Raw genomic sequence first — 24,147 nt, 5'->3', positions numbered from 1 at the left:
GAACCAATCAGAGTGAGCTACACTCCAAACAACATGTTTCACCTGGACAAGAGAAAAATCTTTAAGGACGACGACTGCAGCTGAAACATTAAAAGATTTCTGATTAAAATCGTAATTTGAAATCACAGTTAGCAAATCATGAATACTGCATTTTAGGATCTGAGTTTAAACTGTGTGTCAGTGGTTTTACAGATTCCTGCTGCTGTTACAGTCACAGTTTGATGCTGTCTCATGATGGAGCTTCATCACTTGTTTGAAATCTTTTACACACTAAACATTAAACTGAAGCTTGAATTCAACAATTGCATCACAAATCAAATCAATCAAACAAATGTCCACCAGAAAAAAATGGAAAAGACATTTACCACAAACCCTACAGCCCTAATGAGGACTAATCAATAAGTTAATCAATCTTATCTCAGAGAAACTGCCCCAAAGCTGATCAGATCAGATCTGCTGATGTGAAGCAGCATCATCCAGGACCAACTCCCCCACACTGGGTATGAATTAATGATCATAGAATCAGCTACTGGATGAAAACTCTTGTCCTGGAAATAACAGCAGGTTCCTGTTAGCAGCTAATGATGAGCTGCTAATCCTGCATCAGAACACACCAACATGTGCAGCAGCTGAGCTTCAACTTCCAGCCTCTGAGCTGCTGCACAGACGGCCTGGAACTGAGGCCTCCTCTGAAACACAACACCAGTTTACAGAGAAATAAAGTCCAAACTTCTTCCCTCTGGCTTTAAGTTCACTGACCACAACGTGAACACAACTTGTGTTCACGTTGTGTGTCTTTGTGAGGATGAACTATAGTGTCTTACTTCTGTCCATCAGAGGGTTGTCGTCTTTTAAAATCAATGACACCACCCTTTGAGTGATCACTCTTCATAGACACACAGCTGAGTTCTGGTCCCGGTCCTGGTTCTGGGTTCTGATGGATCCTGACAGACAGAGAGGAAAACCAGCAGCTCAGGAAGTACAGGAAAAAACAAAAACAAACAAGAGTCTCCCTTTGTTCATGTTTTTTTGTGTGTGTGTGTGTTCATGTTGTGTCTTTGTGAGGATGAACTACAGTATCTTACATCTGTCCAGCAGAGGGTTGTCGTCTTTTAAAATCGATGAAACCACCCTTTGACTGATCACTCTTCATAGAAACACAGCTGGGTTCTGGTCCTGGTTCTGGTTCTGGTTCTGGTCCTGGGTTCTGATGGATCCTGGTAGACAGACATGAAAACCAGCAGCTCAGTAAGTGCAGCACAAACCAGCAGCTTGACAACAACCAACACAGCTGGAAGTTGAAGCAGCACCAACACCAAGTCATAAATCAGAGTCCAGACTAGCATCCTGCTGGAGCTGCTGTCAGGATGCAGCTTCATCATTAAATCTCTTTATTGGACTCCATCCAGAGTTCACACACAACTGTGAGGCTCAGCTGACTGTCATACCTTTCCATGTTGGTGAAAACCTGCAGCCACCTGAGGACACAAACACACAAAGTTCAGCCGTCAGTCTTCAGTCTCAGTCAAACACACAGCTGACTGGATCTGAACATTTCATTCTGTTTCTCAATCAACTCATCCCAGACCAGCGACCCACCAGCTGATTGTGGACGTCCACAGCAGCAGACAAACGGCAGCTTGTTGCCGACAAACACAAATCAAAGGTCCACTTACTCAACTTGTTGCAGTCCAACAGCTTTCTGCTCCTCTCCTGAGCTCCACCGTCGTCCTTCTTCAGCTCTGCAGGAACCAAACAGCTCAAAGCACAAACCAGTCTGAACCTGCACAGATCAGAGGTCAGCTCTTTATCCTTCTCATATCAGACACACAATCAACCCTCCCAGTCAGATCAGCTTTATTTCAATACAAGTACAGTCAGACTCAATAATCATCTTGATAATTAACCTGAAAGCTGAACTTAGAACTCGTTTCAAAGCCTCACTTTGAGTCTCTCACACCCAACTGGAAAACACAAAAACCAGTTGTGTTGGTTGTTGTATTCTGAGTTTTTATCTGAGTTCTCAGAGTTCTCAGCTGATTGACTTCAGATAAAGTCCTGACTTTAACATCCATGTAGACTCTGAGAATGAAGCCTCAACTCTGCATTCAGTTCACTGTTAGACTCTAAATCTAATCTTTTAATCACAGCCTCCATCTTGTTCTGACATCCAAACTCAACATCTCATCGTTTTTCCCCAAAACCCTCTTTTGTCTCATCGTATTTTTATTAAGGTCTGAATTTACAGTGATGGACTTCTGGGTCCAAACAGAATCAGAATACTAGAAGTTTGTCAGTGAAAAGAAAACTTGGAATTGAAATATGTCTCATAAAACAACTTGTGTTGGCAGTGAAAGAAAAATGTTTGTGAGAAAAGTTCAACTGAAAGATAAAACACAGATATTCACAATTATTTCTGTTTTTGTATTCTGATGACTTTCAGTGAGAATTTTCTGATTTATTTCTTCAAATCTGTGTTTTATTGTTGTTTTATCTTGATGCCAGTGTTGTCTGTTATCAGTTGTGTTTTCTTTTTCAATAATAAATTTGACTCAAAAATGTTCATCATGTTTTCTTGTTAATACATTAGTTTTCAGTTCTTTTGCTCAGAAATAGTGTGATTAGATCGATGTTAATTAACTTCTTGACAGTTTCAGAAAGTTCTTTCCTTCATCATCATTCTGGTGAAATCAAACAGAAGAGCTCAAAACTTATAAAATATTAAATTTGATCTGAAACAACAAACTATAACGTCTCTGTTGTGGCTCCAGACTACAGAACATTTGGTAAGAAGTTTCATTTCAGTAAAAGTGTTTATCTGATCAGGCAGAAACTACATTTAAGGAAATATTCCATTAATATTTACTTCAGAGCCAGTTTCTCTGTATAAATTCACCTCATTATGTAAAGTGTGAACATAAAACTGAATCAAATGTCTGTAAATAAAACTGAATGAATGTTGCTGGTGGAGGTAGAAAGTCTGAATAACTGTGAGCTGACAGGTTGCTTTGCATTTGAACAAAACTCGCACATCATCAGAACTGCTCACATCTTTGGATTTATGACAAGTTCTAGGAATATTTTAAAGGAAATGTCTCCCAGTTTCTATCCATCTGCAGCTGCTTTTATCTGGTCAAACACACAACTGAATGTCTGTACCGACAGCAAAGGTTTGTCTTTGAGGAATTTAATTTTTCTTACAACTCAGTAACTGTGACCAAAGATGTTTGTAATTTATAGAGTAATTAGCCCTGACATCATCATTAGAAGCTAATAAACAGGATGTTTCTGATGGTTAGGCTGCATGTTTTTCGCACATCTGATATCTGAGTTTAGACTCTAATTAACATCAATATTTTTATGTTTCTGTAATGGTTAATCCACCAGTATGTCCAAGTTCTTTCATCAAAATGACATCTTTGATGCTAAATATAACTATTGTTGTTTGCCATGAATTTTCAGATTTAATGCTTTAAAAAAGAAGTAGTAAAGCACATTATTATTCTGTGATTGAGATGCCAAATTACAGTTATTTTCTTGCATTCCTGAACAGAAAAGCTAGATTTAGTAGTTGTATCTTATTTTGCAGTCATTTCTGACTTCTGGCTGAAATTTGGCCATAAAACGTGAATTCAGTTTGAAATTCCTCCCTTCTGTTCAACATGGTGAAGTGTAAAGTGAATTATTCAAGTAAATTATAAATATTACACATAGAATACTGCAGTAAATAATGAATGTTACAGGTAAATACTGCGGTAAATCCATAGGTAAACTCTGCACATGTACTATGGATAAAATATTGTAATGAGAACAGAATACTACAGGTAGAATACTGCAGAAAATGATGAATCCTAAAAGTAAAATACTGCAGTAGATGATGGATACTACAGGTAAAATACAACAGTAAATAATGATTTTTAAGGTAAATACTGCAGTAAATCAGGAATAATCCTGCAGTAAAAGATGACTTTACAGGTGGAAATTTAGAGAACACGATGACGATTACAGGTTGAATTTTGCAGAAAATGATGAATATTACAGGCAGAAAATTGTTTAGAATTATGAACAATCCAGGTAGAAAGTGCAGAAAATGATGAATATAACAGGTGGAATAATGAAGAAAAGGAAGAATTTTACAGGTAAAATTCTGCAGTGTAAGATGGAAAATACAGGTAATTACTGCAGTAAACTATGAAATTTTCATTTAGAATACTGCAGTCAGTGATAAATATTACAGGTAGAATACTGCAGTAAATGAATAATTCAGGTGAAAATTTGAGGAAAATCATGAATATTACAGGTTGATATTCTGTAGAAAATAGTGACTTTTACAGGTGAATAGTGCAGAAAATGAAGAATAATAGAGGTGAGAATTCTGCAGAAAATAATGTCTATTACAAATAAATTCTGCAGAAAATTATGAATATTACAGGTAAATACTGCAGAAAATGATGAATAGTACAAGTGGAATAGTGCAGAAAATGAATGTTAAAGGTTAAATTATGCAGATAATGATGAATATTGGAGGTAGAATTCTGAAGAAAATGATGAACGCTACAAGTAAAATTCCACAGTAAGAGACAGAAAATACTGGTAAATACTGGAGCAAATGGTGGATACTGTAGGTACAATACTGCAGTAAATGAAGAACATTATACATTATGCAGAAAAAAGTGTGGAAGACTTTCATGTTGAGGCTCTGATGCTTTAATGCTGCTTCTCTTCTTTCTTCTCTGACAAACCAGGAACTGCTCACTTCTCTTAATGATGGTCCCTCCTACAAACTCAGCTCTACACTCCTCCCCTCTTCTTTAACCTCTTTATTCTAGCGCAGAGTCAAAGTTCAGCTGTCCGTCTATACACACCACTTTCTATAGAGGTCATTAATGGGAAGAAAAGCTGATAAGAAGTCATTATTGGGGCCTGCAAACATTCACAAACACCTAAAATGTGCCACAAACACTGGAGCATAAATGACTGGAGGAAGGTACTCTGGACAGAAGTTTGAACTCTTTGGTCAGCATCATGGTGTTTATGTCCACAGAAAAGCTGGAGAATGTTTTGATGCTGGAAGCACTGACCCACAGTGAAACACAGTGGAGATTCATTGTGGTATGGAGTTCCTTTTGTGGGCGAATTAGTTCAAATGGATGATTATTGTGAACAAGAAGGTGGACCACAACATCTTGGTGCATCATGGAATCCTTTCTGGATTGAACCTGATTGATTGTGAATGCAAATACCAACAAGACAACGACCCCAAGAAGACTTCAAAGCTGTGCAGAGACTACTGGACCAAGAAAAGGAAACTGGAGTTCTGGAAGTGATGGACCAGCCAAGTAATCGTCTAGACTGGAATCCTACTGAACAGATCTGGGACTTATTGAATTATAAAATAGATCACACAAAAGTTTCATCCAAAGCAAGTCTCTGGGAACAGCTAGAAACTATTTAGAACTCATTAACAAAAGAGAGTGTGGAAAAGTCCTTAAAAACAATGGAAGCAAGAATGTAAGCTGTTATCAGGGCCAAAGGAAGTTATTGAAAATATGAAGATTTAAGATTACCATAAGGACTGTTTAGTTGATCCATTTTGTTATTTGCCTGATAAATAACAATATAATTTTTAGTTTAAGACAGGTTTTTGACAGATTTCTAAAATATTTGTGTTTTCTCATTTAATGACAGATGGTCTAATAAACTTGTTGAGTGCTGTTTATCATGTCAGTCTGGAGTTTACAGTGAATCCTAAAAATGTAAATCTGCCAGGAGTGCTGTATCACTACATGAACAACAGCCAGATTTAAATCAGGTTCAATCAGTTTGCTTGTTTTTACCTTGTATTCGTATATTCATATTATAAATCAGTGTCTATAGGACTCCTGATAATCTGTCCATGAACAATGTTACAGCTGCTGTATTGAGCTGAATGAAAGCTCCTAAATCTGGACTCATTTTTCAACTACAAGCTACAAAAGACTTCATAGTGATTTCAGAAAAGATGCAACAAAACATCTAAATTATCTGGAGCAGTTCATCATTTCACATGTGACAGCTGGAAGACTGTAAAGGAAGAACAGCCAGAATCCCAAACAGCAGCAGCACACACTCATTTTTCTTTATGACTGAAGATGAACAAAGACAAAGTCAAAAATAAAAGATCACATTCAGTCACAACAGTGTGATAAAACACCACATGATTATATTTAGGGTTCATGTGGATTTAAAAGTACTGAATGTTTGAACTGTTTGGTTTAAAACTCCATTTTCTAAACAACCTCAGTGTCCGATCAACAATAATAAAGTTGAAGCTTCTGCTGTCTTCTGCTGCTGCAGTCAGTCAGCTCATTTAGTTCAAATATCACTGATTTCTACTAAAAGTCATCATCATACTCACTCTGTGTAGAAATTCAGTGACTCAAATCATTTCTGCATAAACACTTCAAACTCAAATGTCAGAGCCTTGATTTGAATTCAGTCCGTTGATTTTCCTGAGACACAGATCAAGAGCTGAAAGCAGCAACAATGATCAGCAAGAAAACCACGACTCAGCAATCTTCCAGTGTGCTTAAAAAGAATCATTATTTCTGGACACTTTGTTTTAGTTTGTGATAGAAAAGTAGCAGCAGCTTACCTTTAATGAGTCAGAAGATTTGAATGAATATATTCCTCAGATCACAAGACTTTCATCAGATGGACTGAACCATTTGGTGCAATAAAGATGTTTTCCTGAACTGTGCTGTGCACTAAATGTTTATTACAGGTCAAAGTCCTGCTCTATAAAGCTGTAAAACAATTCAGAGTGATGATACGTGACTCAGTCTGAAACTGGAATCATTCAAGGGAACCAGAAAAACATTTATTTATATGAATGCTGCAGTAATGTGTCTCTAGCTGTGGAAATATTAAACCTCGAGTCGTCCTGCAGGTCAAAACTGACATGTTTTAAAGCTTGAAAATGTGCAAAAAAACATATTTTCACAGTGAAACTTCTGATGTCCACATTCTCAACATTTTTGGGAAATCTTTGAACATTTTTTGGTGGAAAAAAAGAAATGTTAAAAATGTTTCTTCAGAACATTCACATAAAAATCAACCAAAATGCAAAGAATTTCGCTGGATTTTGGTTGATTTGTTGTGGATGTTCTTAAAGATAATATAAGAAGTTTTACTGATATTTATGTAATCATTTTAGAAATTTTGGGGATTTTTTGGAAGATTTTTTTTTTTGCCAAATTTAGGGGCTTTTTTTGAAAATAAAAATTTTGAGGAAAACTTTTCGTGAATTTTTGTTCCTGAAGGTTTTGCAAAGTTTCAGAAATTTGAATGATTTTTTTGCTGAATTTTTGATTTTTTTTTTCAGACAGGAAACAATATTTTTTGGTGCCTGTAAATGAGGACAACAGGAGGGTTAAACCAAGGGTGAACTGTGATTATCATGTGTCCAATAAAGCTGTTCTCAGTCACATATTTTCTGTTTCTGTTGTCAGAACAAGTATGAGACTAAAATGCAGCTCATTAAAACTCCATGTTAAGCAGCAGTCAGGTCAGAGTCAGTTCAAGCTGGAGCTCTGCTAAAATACTGATTTTATAACCACAGTTAACATAGTTTGGTAAAATCTTTTGCCATCAGTGGTCTTGACATGCGGTGATGTTTCTGTTGATGCATGTTAGGGCTGGATCAGACACACTGGGTCCTTCTTTCCAGAGAAAATGTGTCCTGTGATGTAGATGAAGTCCTGTGCCCTGACTCAGTACGGAAAAATGATGCTGTGGCAGCGTAATGCACTTCTTTTCTTTGGACTTCATTTGTAAATTTTTGTGCTTTTCAGTTTTTCTCCATTGCTAAGACACATTCCTGGAAAGCTGCTCTCCTTTTCCCTAAACTGTGAACACAAAACCCAATTTTCAAGCTTCATTCACAAAACCTCTGACTCTTCTTGCAAAACCAAACTTTCACCCCAAAACAGTTCAATCTGTGCTCAAAACTGAACTTTTCTGTCAAATCATGCCTCAAATCAATCTAAATTAAATACTCTACTGAGTAGTCACTAAACACTACATAGAAAAAAGGAAAACACAATGCTCAGGACATGAAGCTGTAGAAATAAATGTTTATTTAGGCTAAATGCATGTTGCAAAACTAAATACCTGGGCATTTGTAACACTTGTACATAGAAAAAAGAATTTGCAAAAAAACAGAAATGCTGTGCATTTACATGTAGCACTTGTATGTAAAAATAAAGCACAAAAATTTACAAATGAAGTCCAAAGAACAGAAGTGCATTACTCTGCCACAGCATCATTTCTCTGTACTGGGTCAGGCCACAGGACTTCATCTACATCACAGGACACATTTTCTCTGGACAGGCAACGGAGGAAAAACCCCTGTCATGCCGTATCCATGCTCCTCTTCTTAGATTTCTGTCCATTGTAGTGCCTCACAAACCAGTGCTCTGGCTTATATGTACCCTCACATCATTAGCCACAAGTGTGATCAGTTTTGAGTTGTTGTGTTCAACCGGTGACGCCTGAGCTTTAACTGTGTTTGACTTTTGCCACCTGTGCTCACCATTATGCAACACAGGTGCATCACAATGACAATGTGTTGACAAGGTGTGTCTAAACAGGTGAAAAGGGCTTATGGTTTAGCCAAAAGAGTGACTGATTCAATAAGTGGGTTCAGGCAACTGAGAATTTGGTTCAGACAATAGAGTTTAGTGTTTTAGCAATTGAGAAAAACTGTATTTTTACGTACAAGTGCTACATGTAAATGCAAAGCATTTCTGTTTTTTGCAAATTCTTTTTTCTATGTACAAGTGTTACAAATGCCCAGGTATTTTATTTTGCAACATGCATTTAGCCTAAATAACCATTTATTTCTACCACTTCATGTCCTGAGCGTTGTGTTTTCCTTTTTTCTATGTAGTGTTTAGTGACTGCTCAGTATTTAATTTCGATTGACTTGAGGCATGATTTGACAGAAAAGTTCAGTTTTGAGCACAGATTGAACTGTTTTGGGGTGAAAGTTTGGTTTTGCAAGAAGAGTCAGAGGTTTTGTGAATGTAGCTTGAAAATTGGGTTTTGTGTTCACAGTTTAGGGAAAAGGAGAGCAGCTTTCCAGGAATGTGTCTTAGCAATGGAGAAAAACTGTAAAGATGTTTTCCTGAACTGTGCTGTGCACTAAATGTTTATTACAGGTCAAAGTCCTGCTCTATAAAGCTGTAAAACAATTCAGAGTGATGATACGTGACTCAGTCTGAAACTGGAATCATTCAAGAGAACCAGAAAAACATTTATTTATATGAATGCTGCAGTAATGTGTCTCTAGCTGTGTAAAGATGAAACCTTGAGTTGTCCTGCAGGTCAAAATTAACTCATTTTAAAGCTTGAAAATGTGGGGGGGAACACATTTTCACAGTGAAACTTCTGATGTCCACATTTTCAACATTTTTGGGAAATCTTTGAACATTTTTTGGTGAAAAAAAGAAATGTTAAAAATGTTTCTTAGAACATTCACAGAAAAAATCAAATGAATTTCGCTGGATTTTGTTTGATTTTTTAGTGAATGTTCTAAAAGAAAATATTATATATGGAATCATTTTAAATATTTTTAGGATTTTTTGGAAATTTTTTTTGCCATATTTGGGGGATTTTTTAAAAATAAAACTTTTAAGGAATTATTGGAATTTTGTTCCTGAAGGTTTTGCATGTGTTCAGAAATTTGAATGATTTTTTTTGCTGAATTTTTGATTTTTTTTTCAGACAGGAAACAGTATTTTTTGGTGCCTGTAAATGAGGACAACAGGAGGGTTAAACCAAGGGTGAACTGTGATTATCATGTGTCCAATAAAGCTGTTCTCAATCATATATTTTCTGTTTCTGTTGTCAGAACAAGTATGAGACTAAAATGCAGCTCATTAAAACTCCATGTTAAGCAGCAGTCAGGTCAGAGTCAGTTCAAGCTGGAGCTCTGCTAAAATACTGATTTTATAACCACAGCGTCTGAAACTCACAGTACACATTAGTTCAAGTTCTCTCTGTTAGACATGCTCCCAGAAACACATTTAACAGATAAACCAACTAACATTTCACAAAACTGAAGCAAATATGGCCACAAACATCCAAACAGACTTTAAAATCAAACAAACTCAATAAAATCTACCCAGTCAAACAGAAAAAGACGACTGAGCTCTGAATAAACACAAATCAGTGAAACTCACAGTCAGAACAAGATGGAGGCTGTGATTAAAAGATTAGATTTAGAGTCTAACAGTGAACTGAATGCAGAGTTGAGGCTTCATTCTCAGAGTCTACATGGATGTTAAAGTCAGGACTTTATCTGAAGTCAATCAGCTGAGAACTCTGAGAACTCAGATAAAAACTCAGAATACAACAACCAACACAACTGGTTTTTGTGTTTTCCAGTTGGGTGTGAGAGACTCAAAGTGAGGCTTTGAAACGAGTTCTAAGTTCAGCTTTCAGGTTCATTATTAAGATGATTATTGAGTCTGACTGTACTTGTATTGAAATAAAGCTGATCTGACTGGGAGGGTTGATTGTGTGTCTGATATGAGAAGGATAAAGAGCTGACCTCTGATCTGTGCATCTCAAACCCCTACAAGGCCTCCTTCAGGGACCAAAACTGGAGAAAGAGCTCAGTAAATATGAACTTCATTAGTGTTTGTGAAAGCAGCTGATTGAACAAAGTAAACTCCTCCTCTTCATCTTCATCTTCTTCATGAAGTGCAGTCAAGTGTCTGAGATCAGAGAGGACAGACAGATCAGTTCTCCTCCTGTGGAAACATCTTCACTTCACTCCTCCTTTAATACTGAAACATGAAAACGCTGCACTTTCCCTGTAGAAACTCCTGCATTCAAACTAGTGCACAGACGACATCCACAACACTGTCTGGGATCAAAGTGTTCAACAACAAGAATGGCAGAAAAAACAGCTGGACTCTGTTTAACTTGGTGTTATTATGAATGAAGCCTGCAGGGGGCAGAGTAGGACTGAAATCAGACACAAAGCCACAATAAAAACAACTCATCCACATGCTGATCACATATTTAGCAGGTTTTCTACATATTTATGGAACATTTTCTATCACTGATAATAAATGATGCTGGAATCAGATGTGAACTGATGTTAAAACAAGGATCAGTTTTCCATGAATTCTAGATGGAACCAGAAGAACAACAAGCTGCCACTGCTGCACATGGACTCACTTCTGAACTCTCACATTCATCATTGACCTTTTTCTGGGCTTTTGTGGAGAAATCAGTCCAGCAGATCTTCTAGAATTAAACATTTGTTAGTGAAGTTGTTGCACGTCATTAAACCTGTGAACTCCAAGCAGCAGTTTGTGTCGAGTTTTTGGTCCCGTCATGTTTTTCTTCACTGTGGTTCATTTTTCAATCTAAAGTCCTGCAGCTCTTTGGAAACAGAACAACATGAAGAAGGAGAGAGAACTCAGAAATGTTATCTTTGCAGAATGACAGTTATGATAGAAAATCATTAAAAAGACAAAAATGAAAGTTGAATTTATTTATTTTCAAAAAAAATGAGAAGAAAACAGGAACCAAACATTTTCCACGTGTCCACAGGTGTTACCAACACCAGAGAAAAAGTGGTGACTCTACATAGCAGACATATTGAACCATTTACATGTTGAATTTCCATATTCCTGACATTTAAATGTCACAGTTTTAATCTCACATTTGGTTCATTTTCCCCACAGATGTTCACATCACACATGATCAGTTCTCAGACTGTTTAAAGTCTAGAATTCAGCTTCAGTCTGTTTTCTACCGTTGTGTGGCTCTGAAATGGTGACATTTTGTTGACTTTTATTTCTACATTTTCTTCAAATAGAACACGTCTTTCTGAGCTGCTGACAGGTTTTGGAGTCCTGATAGTAAAAAAGGTTTTTGTCTGCAGAACTGCTCATGTTTAAACCTGCAGTGGAACCTTTGTCTCCCCCTTCTGGCAGTGACAGTAATTACACCAACACTTCACTTTCTTGCACATTTGAGGCACTTCAGCTTCAGGGAGGAATGAACATTTGTGCATTTTTCTTTCGTGTTTATACTGATGTTACAGAAGTCTGTGTTGTCCTGTACATGTTTAAAGTTGTAAAACATGAGGTGAATATCTGTAAAACGCCCCCTGCAGGTTAAAAGCTCAAACTGCTGCCTGCTCTGTGACTGTAAATCTACTTCATTGTCCTCGTTTGACCTTAAACGGCTGAATAAACCTTGTTGTTGCTGTTTCTCAGTTTAAAACTGATGCATTCTTTGGGATCTCCAAGCGTCTCCGTCACAGGAGTGTGGTTCTCCTCTTCCATTCTCATTTATATAAAACCAGATTATACAGTGTGCAGGAAAACATGCAGTATGTTTGCATACTATAAGAATTAGTACCTACTGTATACTGCAGTATGCACTTAAAGGAAACAGAACAAGGATGTAATTGATCGTACAATCTAAATAAACACCAACTCATCATTTCATTCATTCAACACTGGAAACTCATTCAATTCTATTTTATTTTATTTTATTTGTATAGCACTAATTACAGATCAAATTGTCTGAAGACGCTTTACAGAACCCATATGCCTGAACCCCCAGAGCAAACCCTAAGGCGACAGTGGTGAGAAAAAATTCCCTTTTAACAGGAAACCTTGAAAGCAGAACCCAGCTCTTTATATGGGAGGACCCATCTGCTGCTGTCCAGCAGGTTGAGAGGGACAGAAGAGGTAGAGAGGTAGAAGGAAGGGGAGATGGAGGGACGGAGAAGAGGAAGGTGGAGAACAAGGAACATATAACACACAATGGGACACATGCATGATCAGATAGATCAGTGGTTCCCAACCTGGGGTCCACGTCCCCATAAGGAGGATGCCAGAGATCTTTGTCTGCTCTGAGGCTGTGAGCTTAGAAACATTAGATTTTCACATTCTGGATGAAATCAGAGGAACACAATCACAAGTCCACCTATAAAACATTGTTAAAACACTTTTTTTTGCTCTTTCCTCAGAAATCCTTTGCTCCTTCGATGGCCACATCCAGACCTCCTTTGTCCACGCTTTCTTCAGGTTGGCTCGCTGCCTCATCCTGATTCATTATTTTTGTGTGCAGTGAGAAAATTACTGACGGGAACGACGTCTGAAAAACGCTAAACTGGTGAAGATTGATCAGTACCTAAAAACAACTCCGGCTACACCTCCAGAGTTCCCTTAAATTTGGTTTAGTGAAGGACAAGACAGAATTGTGTTATTTATGGTGAAATGCTTGCAAATGACAGCATGAAGCCAAGAAATGACAGCGACATCAGGAAACAAAACACAGTTTGGTAAAGTTGGAAAGATATTCATGGGGGGGGGTGTTGGTTCCACAGGAGAAGCAACTGATGACTGAAGGCTCTGCCTGCCATTCTACTTTTAGAAATTCTGGGAACAACAAGTAAGCCTGCAGTCTGAGAGTTCTGCTGGGATAATATGCTGCTATCAGCTCTTTGAGAGAAATGCTCAGTTTATACAAGAATTTAAAAAAGGAAGTGTTGTTACATAAAAAAGATACATCTAGCAGAAAAAAAGGTAATCCACTTTAATACTATTCAGTTCAAACAACAATGCCTACTCAACTTACCAATAACTTCTATAAAGAAGAACACAATCACTTAGCATTTGTTTGAAGGAAAGAAAGTCTATACAGCTGAAGATAAATAAGAAAAACAACAAACACAACTAACACAGCGGTCCAGCTATTTAACAGTTACCACTCTAGACACTATACATCCAGCTAAGGACTTTAACAAGCAAGACAAATGAAATCTTCTTCTGCTGGTGGGCCTTGAACACACATTTAGTGGAAGCACCTCAAACAAACATCACACTGAATGTGAAAGACACAGAATGTAGGTTTGAAAAAAGACGTCTTTAAGAAGCTCTACATTGTTATTGTTGTGTTATTGTTGTAATCAATTCAACAATTATTACTTCAAGTGGAGCCAAGGTAGAAATCAAACAGTAGTCCTAGGTATAAGAGAAGAATCTAACATCAGCATTAAAGACAATTCCCATGATCAAAAGAGTATTCCATTTCAGATTTAGAGATGACTGTTACTGACTCATGTTCCTGTTCCCCACAAAAGTGACATCTGTCTGTCAGCTCATCTGGTAAAAAACAAAGAGGACAGAAAAAATAAGAGCATGTGTGATGTTGTCATGCATCCAAACTTTCTTCATATTTAGGTAGTATTTACTAGAACTGTAACATTTGACAGGATTTTTATGGACAAGTCTATGAAATACCAAAATATCTCCTAGCAGTTTCCAGGAGAAGAGTAACAGTGATTTCCACTCTGTGTCTGTTTATCACCTCTTTTGTGGCAGAAAAACTTGTGTCTTCCTTTTGCAAGAGACATTGTGCAAAGAGAAAAAGACATTTGAACAGAACGTTAAGCTGTGCCTCTTAGTAATTATGAGCTTATCTGTCACCATATAGAGATATTAACCTGCTGGAAGTTCACAACTTCTGACTTTTAGACATCTGAAAAAAGTGCAATGTTATTTGTCTTGGTTCAAAAAAGGACAGTCGTGTTCCAGTTTCTAAATGTGAGGATGATGACATTGCTCTGTAAAGCAAACATACTTTCAGTGCAAAGACTCCACACCATGTACTGTCACATTGTTTTGTGTGTTGTACAGTAGAAGAACAATTCAAGCACATAAGATCAGACTTTTTGACTCTAAAAATACATTGACTGTTTCAAAGATGACTTGTAAAGCTGTAAAACCGATCTATCTATAGAGCAAAAATAAAGTTCAATAATATTAGAGCTGCTTTTCCAGCTCCATGTCAGGACCAACTCTGTTAATGTCCCAGTAATATCATTTGGATGCCCCAGTTTTGGAGAGGAGGGCATGGACTTCTTTTCCTGCCCAAGCATCCTTAACATCTATCAGAATAATAAGAAAATGATGAAGAAAATTAAGTGAGGGGAAAAAAGCAAGTGACAGAGAAAATGTTCCATTTGTCTGTCAGAGCTTGGGTATATGTTGGTGTTTCTGCTGGCTGTAATGGCCGTATGGAATTTGGGTGGACTGTGGCTGCTGGGACAGCTGCTGGGGCAACTTATCATTTTATTCAACAAACTGCATGAATGAATACTGCCTTGTATGTTGATTTAGAAGAACATTGAGGACTAACTACTTGTGATACAAAAAATGCACTCAGAGCATCTTTTCTGTCATTTTTGTACTGAGATAAATATTTCTGAGGTTTCTATGGATTTAAAAACATTTTTGCCTTCTTGGACTGAACTCACCTTCATGGAATGAATTCTGTGCTTTTTAATAGAGTCACTGCTTACCTGAACACTGGGAAACCTGATGATGACATATTATGCTTGAGTAGCGCTTTTTAAAAAAGCACATGTACACTTAATACCATGAGGATTTTTTATGATAGAATCTGAGCAAAATAAAAACAGAACTTTGGAGAAACTGTTTTTTCTTCCATGACCCTATTCCATAGTAATTCCATGTGGTTTCAGTTTAGGGCTGACTTACCCACTTGTTGATATCCACTGACATCCCCGCTCAATAAAACCTTTTGGAGATAGCATCTCTCATTTCTGTCTGGACACAGTCTGCCCCAGTGGGACTTGCATGAAAATCCACAAAGGTTTCATTGGCCTCATTAGCCCCACACACCACTTTGGTTTTCAGTGCTTTTGCAGTACCCTTGTGTCACCAATAATAAAGCTCCCTTCCTAAATAATGAGAGGAAAAGGAGCAGTATTTCACAAACTGCTGCTCTTAAATGCATGATACATACTGGATGGTATGCGTTATTATATGATACGCTTTCAGATGATGCTTGAAAAAAAGCCTTCATGTCAGTCTGACTGCAGAGATTACAAAGGTTTGATCTTGCAAAACATACCAACAACTTTAAGATTTCAATATTATTTGTAAAATATGATGAGACATAGAGTCCTGTATAATTTAATCATGACAGACAGAAACTGCTTCAGATGTGATTTTAGACAATTTTATTTGTTCCGTGTTTATTCTGTCACATTTGTGAAATGGTTATGACGTCATTGGTCTTACCTTCAGTGTCATACAGATGAAACTTTCCTTGAAGTAATAAGTTTTCCGTCTTGGTGAACTTTGAGGGGTTACTCTTTTTTAGCTTCATATTGGACAATGAGTTTGTAATCTGTAGGATTCATTGCTAACTCTTTTTAATTGACAAAATCAAGGCTGATGATGCCGATCCTCGACCTGCTCCAAAATGCTGAAGGCTGACCTTGTGTCATTTGCAGAATTGATTGAAGAATCACGTGTTCTACACATGTAGACACCTGAGAAACTTTCATTATAGAGGAGGGATACATTTTCTGGCAGGCACAGTCAATCAGGCTGAAATAATGTGTATCCCCCTATAACTTTAGCTGTGATTCATGAAACTAGTCCTAAGTCACAAGTTTTGTTGTGCATGACCACAAATGTCTGCAGAATAAACCACATGATGTTGGTACATCACCTGAGGAATATAGAGGGGGGTACATTTTCTAGCAGACGCAGTCAATCAGGCTGTAATTATGTGTCTCCCCCTCAAAAAATGTTCTGCTAGATCCTCCTGTATCATCATTTGTCTGTGTGGAGAATTTTTGAATAAATGCTATGAAGTTCTGATGATCAACAGAGGGGGAATTAAAAAAAATATCTGAAGATAAGACACCCTGTGGAAAGGAAAGTGAGTTACAGCAACAACTGTTGTTGGCAGTGCTGCAGTAAATCCATCAGAGTCTATAATTCCAGTGAAAAAGGTGGAATTGAGTGTGGCAGTGTGTTCAAATGCTCACAGTGGTGTTGGTTTTACTGGATCAGAAGTTGGACAGATTGATCCTAACCAATGAATTACAGCACATTTGAATCTAGCACCCAGAGAGTATTGAGCCTACGTTTAGTTAGCAGGCTGATCGCCCAGCAACATGACGCTTTCCTACAAAAGGAGAAGGAAAAGACATTGTTAGGCAGCGCTGGGAATATTATTCATTGGGCAACACGCAATGTACAGCAAAAGCATTTATTTAGGTAGAAATGTCACGTGCTACATTAGCAAACATCTTTGAACAATCCACATTTTGTTTTATTACTAATCTACGCTGATATCTAAACATGGGATTATAGCTCCACCCTTCCAAATGCATGCGCGCTCCTGCAGCAAGAGATACACTTTCTATGGGGGGGAACTACTCTGGCACCACACCGGCGTCATTCCTGGTTGCTGCAGCCGTGCTTCCCCAGTTGCAGAGCGCCGGCACATGCCTCCACTCTGGCTGTCGTCCCCTCAATCCTGCCTTCCCCCTCCCTCTCCGGTTGGGAGTTTCTGCTCATAGTCGTCATTATAGTTTGTTAGTTTTTGTGAATAAAACCTGTTTAATTGTCGCTCTGCCTGCCGTCTGCTCTGTGTGACTCTCATTTGGGTTTGTTCTCGCCCCAAACCGTAACACCTGCTGTAAAACCTTCCTGTTTGTGGAACAAAGAGAAAAATTCCTCCAAAGAGGAAGCACAAGTTTAAGAGCAGCAGCTGATAAAAAGTCTGATAAGTGACAAAGAGCTGCAGGACCTGATGAAGGCAGCAAATAAAGTCTGACAACACTCAACAACAAGCTCTTCATGTGTGGAACAAAGCAGAGTTGTGGGAGTCTGATGGACTGATGAGACTAAAGTGGACTGTTTGGGCAGAACGTCTGGAGGCAGAAGGACCAGAAGAACAGCATCAACAGTCCTGTTGGTGGCTTTCAAGCTGCTAAACTGGAGCGTGTGAGCAGCATCATGGATTCTCTCCAACACCAGGACACTTAGAAGAACAATGTGAGGAAACTGAAGCTCACTGGACTTTCAGCAGGACCAGCATCCAAAGCAAACGTCCACCAAAGCCTGCTTCAGGAATCCTTCCTGGAAAGTCCTGGAGGGGCGTCTCAGTCCTGGATTTCAGTCCAGATGAAAATCATCACTGGGATTTCAAGGAAGCAGCAGCAGCTCAGAAGACAAAGAATATTATTGATCTGGAAGCTTCTACACACCAGGAACCAGCTGAAGGTGAAGAAGAGAGAAAGTAGCAGAAACATTTAGTGGAGCTCAGAAAGGTCAAAGGATGTTGACATTAAATATGAACTCTGAGCTCAACAAGCTGCTTCTGGACCTTTGAGGACTAAACTGGATTTCTACGTGATGCTGTAAAAATCCTTCACATGTGCTTCATTAAACTCTCTCTGGACACCAAGGCTTCAGCTGACATGTTTCCAGGACACTTTGTTCTCATCAGCTCAATGTGCTGCAGGTAGAGAAGATCAACAAGTTTGACTGCAGCTGGAAATAGAAAGAAAAGTCAAATCTAATCCTGCACTGAAACAAACATCCTGAAACTTACTGCACACTCTGCAACCTGACATCAACCTCCACACTGGAAAAAATATGTGGAAAGGAACGGTGAACATCTGGCAGCAAGGAGGCCAGAGGAAATGTTTGAAGAGAGAAACACAACATTTAAGAAGTGGAGAAAGTGAGAAAATGACAGAAAACATCTGTCACTTATTGGAATAGTTGTTGTTGAGGTGAAAACAGGAAAACAGTCATTTTTATTGGTCACACATTGTACAACAACAATTTACTAGTTGGAAAAAGAAAGATTCTAAAATTGTAGAAATTAACACTTTTTTTTATCATTTTACACAGATTATCTGTAATTGAACTAAATCCTGCAAAACTGTCAAATCAAACAGTGGAATGCTTTGGAATCATTTCTGCCTTTAATAGAATTAATATATATCGTATACATATAGATAGTTTGTCCTTCAGATTCTGGAAAAATGATATTTTTTGCTGATTTAAGTTCAATAAACAAGAGTGTGAGAGTTAAATGGTATAAAAGAACAAATGAACATTTATTAAAATAGTGAATTTTAATGTTCACATTATTCTACAGTTTTTTACAGCAAACATTCTGAATAAATGAACATTTTTTCTGTGATTTTATTCCAGATTATCTGTAATTTAACAAAACACAGCAAAAATGTAAATTAAGTGTTAAAATATTTCTCATTTTCAATCTTTAATAAACATAAATAGTCTTTAAAATGAGGACAAATATCTGTAAAATAATCTGACTTGTTGCTGATTAAAATAAAGTAAAAATGTTGTTATAGAACAAATGACTATTTATTAAAATACCTAACCCTATTGATGTGGACATTATTTACAGTTGAACATGGAAGTTAATACTTTTCTGGGATTTTACTAGATATTGTTTGTAATTGAACAAAACAAACAGAACTGGTTGTAAAATAATGATCATTTTTTACAGTCATGGTATCATGTGAACATTAACGGGGAAATCTGTGTTTGTTTTGTTTCTTGTGAACTTAATTTAATGAGTTGAGTGAACTCTGAGCTGTTCATTCATTCAACTCAATATTTGAAGAAAAAATGCCTCAAGTTCTACAAATTCATGTTTTTAAGTTCTAAAGTGGTCTGAAAAGAAAAATGAGACATTTTAAGTTCAAATAATTAGTAATTAGTAAAACTCCTGTATTTCTCTAAAGTAAACTAGAACAGATGAGTTGATGTGACTGAATGAATTCCTGATGTTTTACAGTGCAGTAACATGGTCCAGTCAGAGTCTCTACACACCAGCTGCTGCTGCTTCAACATCTGGATCATCAGGACACACTTCATCCTCTCAGCACAAACACCGTCCTGATCAGCATCACTTCCAGCTGCAGAGAGAAGAAGAAAGAGCAGAGGAGATCAATGAGTTTGATCAGCAGCTCATCAGGACTTCAGTCGTGTTCAGAGCAGCAGCTTCATGTTAACGTGTTGGAGTGAACACACTGAGCTCCAAGCTCACACACTGCATGAAAAGCCAGACTATCAGTCCTGTGAATTACAGAAAACCTACCAAGTTCATGGCAGTTATCAGCAGTTCACAGGCTGTGAACTCCAGGTTTGTCTGTGATGTAAATTGCTGTAAACAGATCCTGATGTGGGGTTGGGGGGTGGGTGTGTGGGGCAAGAGGGGCATGAGACTTCACACCTAGGGCATTACAGAGGTGTGAAAAACTAATTAGCATCTGGCCTGTCTGTCTAGTGTTACTCAGGACACCCACTGGATGAAACGAGACAAATCATGACAGACAAAAAAACATGTCATGATTGGTTGATAGATCTGTTGCTATTGGTCAGCCCCTGGACCATGAAACCTAAAGGTGAGTGTCCACTAGATGTGATTTTCCTGCATGTAAACACGACGCATCTGAAAATCACTCTCATGGTGGGCGGTCAGTAGCAGAGCACAACATTGTCACATGACAGCACTCGAGCAACAGCTGATCACTACGTGGTCATGTGACCGAGCTTTCAGCTTGATGGTCCGGCAGATGAATCGGTTAAACACAGCGGCTTGGTGGCAAACTTTGTCTTTTATTATAAAAATCTTCAGCAAAAAGTATTTCTGAAAGCATTTGAGGTGAGAAATAAGCTGTGCAGCAGCTGTTCACTGAAGCTCAAACATTGTCATGTGACAATTTTGTGGCTCTCTAGTGACGTCCACCATGAGTGTGATTTTCAGATGCAGTTCGTTTACATGCAAGAAAATCACATCTAGTGGACATGTGGCTAAACACACCATGACAACAAGCTTGTGGCTCCTCTGATTGGCTGACTGCTGTCTCTGTGTTTCTGTCTCCATTCTGCTCTCACAGCTTCACTGAGAAGCTGCAGGTTTACAGGAGACACTGGATCTTTGCTTTGATACTGACTGTGTTTAGTAGAAAACTGCTGGAAGCAGCAGAGACTGATGGAACCTTCTACTGACCTCAGAGTCTTCAGGCTGCAGTCTGGACTCTCCACAAGATCTAACAGATGTTTCACTGATGAATCCTGCAGGTTGTTTCCTCTCAGGTCCAGATGTTCCAGATGGGAGGGGTTGGACTTCAGAGCTGAGACCAGAGAATCACAGCTGATCTCTGACAAACTGCAGCTCATCAATCTGAATAAAGGATAAAGGATGTGTATAAAATCATTGATGATCCATCAGATGTGTTCAGGTTCTGAATGTGCAGATCAACATCACTTTGTCCTCATCAATCAGCTTTTCTCTAAAAGCAGCAGAGTGACTTTGTCCTTCTGTTATTGTGGATCATCATCATGTCAGCCTTCTACACACATCATCCACATGTCAGCACAACATTCATCCACCTATTCATGTCCACACATCAATAACATGCTGCATCATCAACAGGATCAGGATCAGTCAAAGAAAACTCAACTCAACACAAACCAAAGAAATATTTCTACTTCAGTCAGTAAACTTTGTATAAACTGATCTGAGTTCAGAGGATCTTCTGGATCCAGATGCGACTCTTTAGTGCAAATTATAAACATCCATTTAATTAAACAACACTCAACTTTCTGCAGCAAACACTTGACTTTTGTCAAAAGAAACTAATTTTTCACAGAAAATATGAACCAGAGCAGATTTACAGCTTCATGGATGGAAGTTCTGTTGAACATAAATGAGCTTCAGTTGTCATTAAACACATCAGATCTACAACAGTAACAGACAAACAGTGAACTGACATCAGAGTCTTCAGGATGCAGTCTGGACTCTCAAGAAAACCACTCAGATGTTTCACTCCTGAATCCTTCAGGTTGTTGTAGCTCAGGTCCAGACATTCCAGATGGGAGGGGTTGGACTTCAGAGCTGAGACCAGAGAATCACAGCTGATCTCTGACAACCTGCATTCCCTCAATCTGAATAAAGAATAAAAGATGTGAGTTGAGGAGACAAAGTTCCTGCTTGAAATCATTCAGAGTTTCATCATGAGTTCAGAGCTGAAGAAGCTTCAGAATGTCCAAGTTTACAAAATGGAAACTCCAAACAGCTGAAGCCAACAGGATGCAGCTTCAAACAGTCCAACAGAAGCAGTGAAGAAGAGCTCTCATTAATATTAATGACAACATGCTGCTGCTTCAATAAAGACGGAGTGACTTCAGCTCTGAAACTCTGCAGCTCCACCAGTGGCTCCATCCACACAAACTCATGCTGAGCAACAAACACAAGGAAAAACACTCTGACATTTATTTCACTTTCTGCTCACAGTCACACAAACACACAAGAAGGAAACGTGGACAAAATGAGGCTCCAGACTCTAAAAGATCTTCATGTTGTGGAACCATGGAGACGTTTCCATCAGGACTCTACATTCACATCATTTCATTCTTCATCCATCTGTCACTGATAGTGGAAAGTGTCCATCACAGTTTTCAGAGGACCAGGTGACGTCTTCAAACTCTTTTCTCAAACACAAACATCTTCACTTTCAAATGACTCAAACCAGAGAAAAGAAGAAAATCAGCAGAAAGTGAAGCAGGAAATGTTTCCATTGCTCCTGATAAATGACTTCAACTGTTCATCAACTGTCACAACTTTTGCTGCTGGATTTTCTGCTCATTCAACAACTGATGGATCAGCTTCATGTTTCATCAGCAGATAAATCAAACGGCTGCATCTTGGATTTCAACATTTCACTTTCTCAAACATCACATGGATTCATCCAAGTGTTGAACCAGCAGATGCTGAATATTAGTTTCTGTCTCTCAGGATGACAAGGGCGTAGGTTTGCATAGGGACGGTAGGGACATGACACTACCAACTTTTCAAGAGGGTCAAATTGTCCCCACCAACTTTTAAGCAACCTTATTTGCATTATATAATGAGTTCAGTTATATAGGTAATTTTGATTGTCTTCCCATATGTTGTAAGGATAGAATTGACCCTACCATTATTCAGTGAATTATTTTCATTATGTTCAGACCAGGTTCAGACTTACATTTACCCCTTTTCACTTGCTGAATGTGCCGGTCCAATCAAACATGTGTTTGATTGGCTGATGACTTGACCCCCCCACCCCCCACCCCCCGCACACTCACACAGCCCCGACAGAAATACACAAGAAATAAACAAGAAATAAACATGCCGCCTTCTCCGCCCCCTTCGAAGAGGAGGGATATTAGAAGTTTTTTTCGGCCAGCAGCAGCAGCAGACGACACTGTAAGTAATGTAAAAAGACGTCAATGTTGTGGACGTGGGGAACACACCACTAATGTTGCTACTGAAAGTCCGACCTGCATCAGAGTTAGCGTAACATTAAACTGTGTGAACTTGCTAACCTGCGAAGCTGCTTAGAGAGAATTGTCCTCCTGTATGTGTTTTCTACTGTTAACGTTAATTAAACTGTGAGAAATGTAGTGAACTCTGCTGGAAAATATAGAACCAGAAAAACGTGAGCAAGAAGCAGCTTAGAGAGAGAGGTCCCAGTCTGTGTTTCACAGCAAAGTGTTGACAGTCAAAAAAAAAACACATGCTGCTGCTTTTCTTCTTGTAAACGGCCTGGTTTAGAAGGAAAGAAGGCTTGAGCATGTTGTGACTTTACACTTTTGAAACCAAATACCTATTAGTGCATTTATTTATTAATTAAAATGTATTTAATTACTATCACCTGAACCAATACACATGAAAGTTAGTATAAGTCAATACAGATTTATTTTGCACTGATCATTTAGCTTATCAATTAATTAGGTTCATATTCGTGACAAATGTAGTCCTGACCCCCGTTCACCCAATCTGTTTGGTCTTATTAATGTCCCGTCCCCAGCAAAAAGTGTACATGCAGGTTATGCTGTTATATCGTCCCTACCAATGTTGAGATCAAACCTACGCCCTTGCAGGATGAAAAACAGCTTCAATTACAGCTCAAACTATCAGTCCACTGTTTGATGAGTCCATGAACAAAAGCTTTCAAACATTTACATCATGGTTTCACTCATTTATCCAGTAAAAACATCAAACTGCTTCCACTTTGTCCACTGTCAACACTCTCTGTTTTCTGTCACATTAAACTGAATATTTGTGCTTCTGGACTGTTGCTGGAACAAAACCAGACATTTGAAGACGTCACCTTCAACTCTGACAAACTGTTTACAACATTTGATAAACTAAACCAGTGAAACACCTGAAAGCTTCATCAGGAATAAAAACAGCTGCTAGTTGCTGCTGTCACTTTGA

General features: G+C 38.3%; 1 protein-coding gene across 1 annotated transcript in view; it reads right to left on the bottom strand.

The window, feature by feature from the left end:
- LOC127532503 (NACHT, LRR and PYD domains-containing protein 3-like) overlaps positions 1-24,147 on the bottom strand; it is a 208,976-nt gene that overhangs the window by 166,968 nt on the left and 17,861 nt on the right. The window contains exons 3-4 of the mRNA XM_051944252.1: positions 1,086-1,217; positions 825-944 (exon numbers count right to left, since the gene is read on the bottom strand). Of these exons, the coding sequence (XP_051800212.1) occupies positions 825-944; positions 1,086-1,217 (252 nt within the window). The remainder of the gene's footprint in view (positions 1-824; positions 945-1,085; positions 1,218-24,147) is intronic.

The sequence above is a fragment of the Acanthochromis polyacanthus genome, chromosome 23 (assembly GCF_021347895.1).
Source record: "Acanthochromis polyacanthus isolate Apoly-LR-REF ecotype Palm Island chromosome 23, KAUST_Apoly_ChrSc, whole genome shotgun sequence".
NCBI lineage: Eukaryota > Metazoa > Chordata > Actinopteri > Pomacentridae > Acanthochromis > Acanthochromis polyacanthus.
Note: the sequence above shows the minus strand (reverse complement) of the source record. Positions and strands in the feature narration are given on the sequence as shown.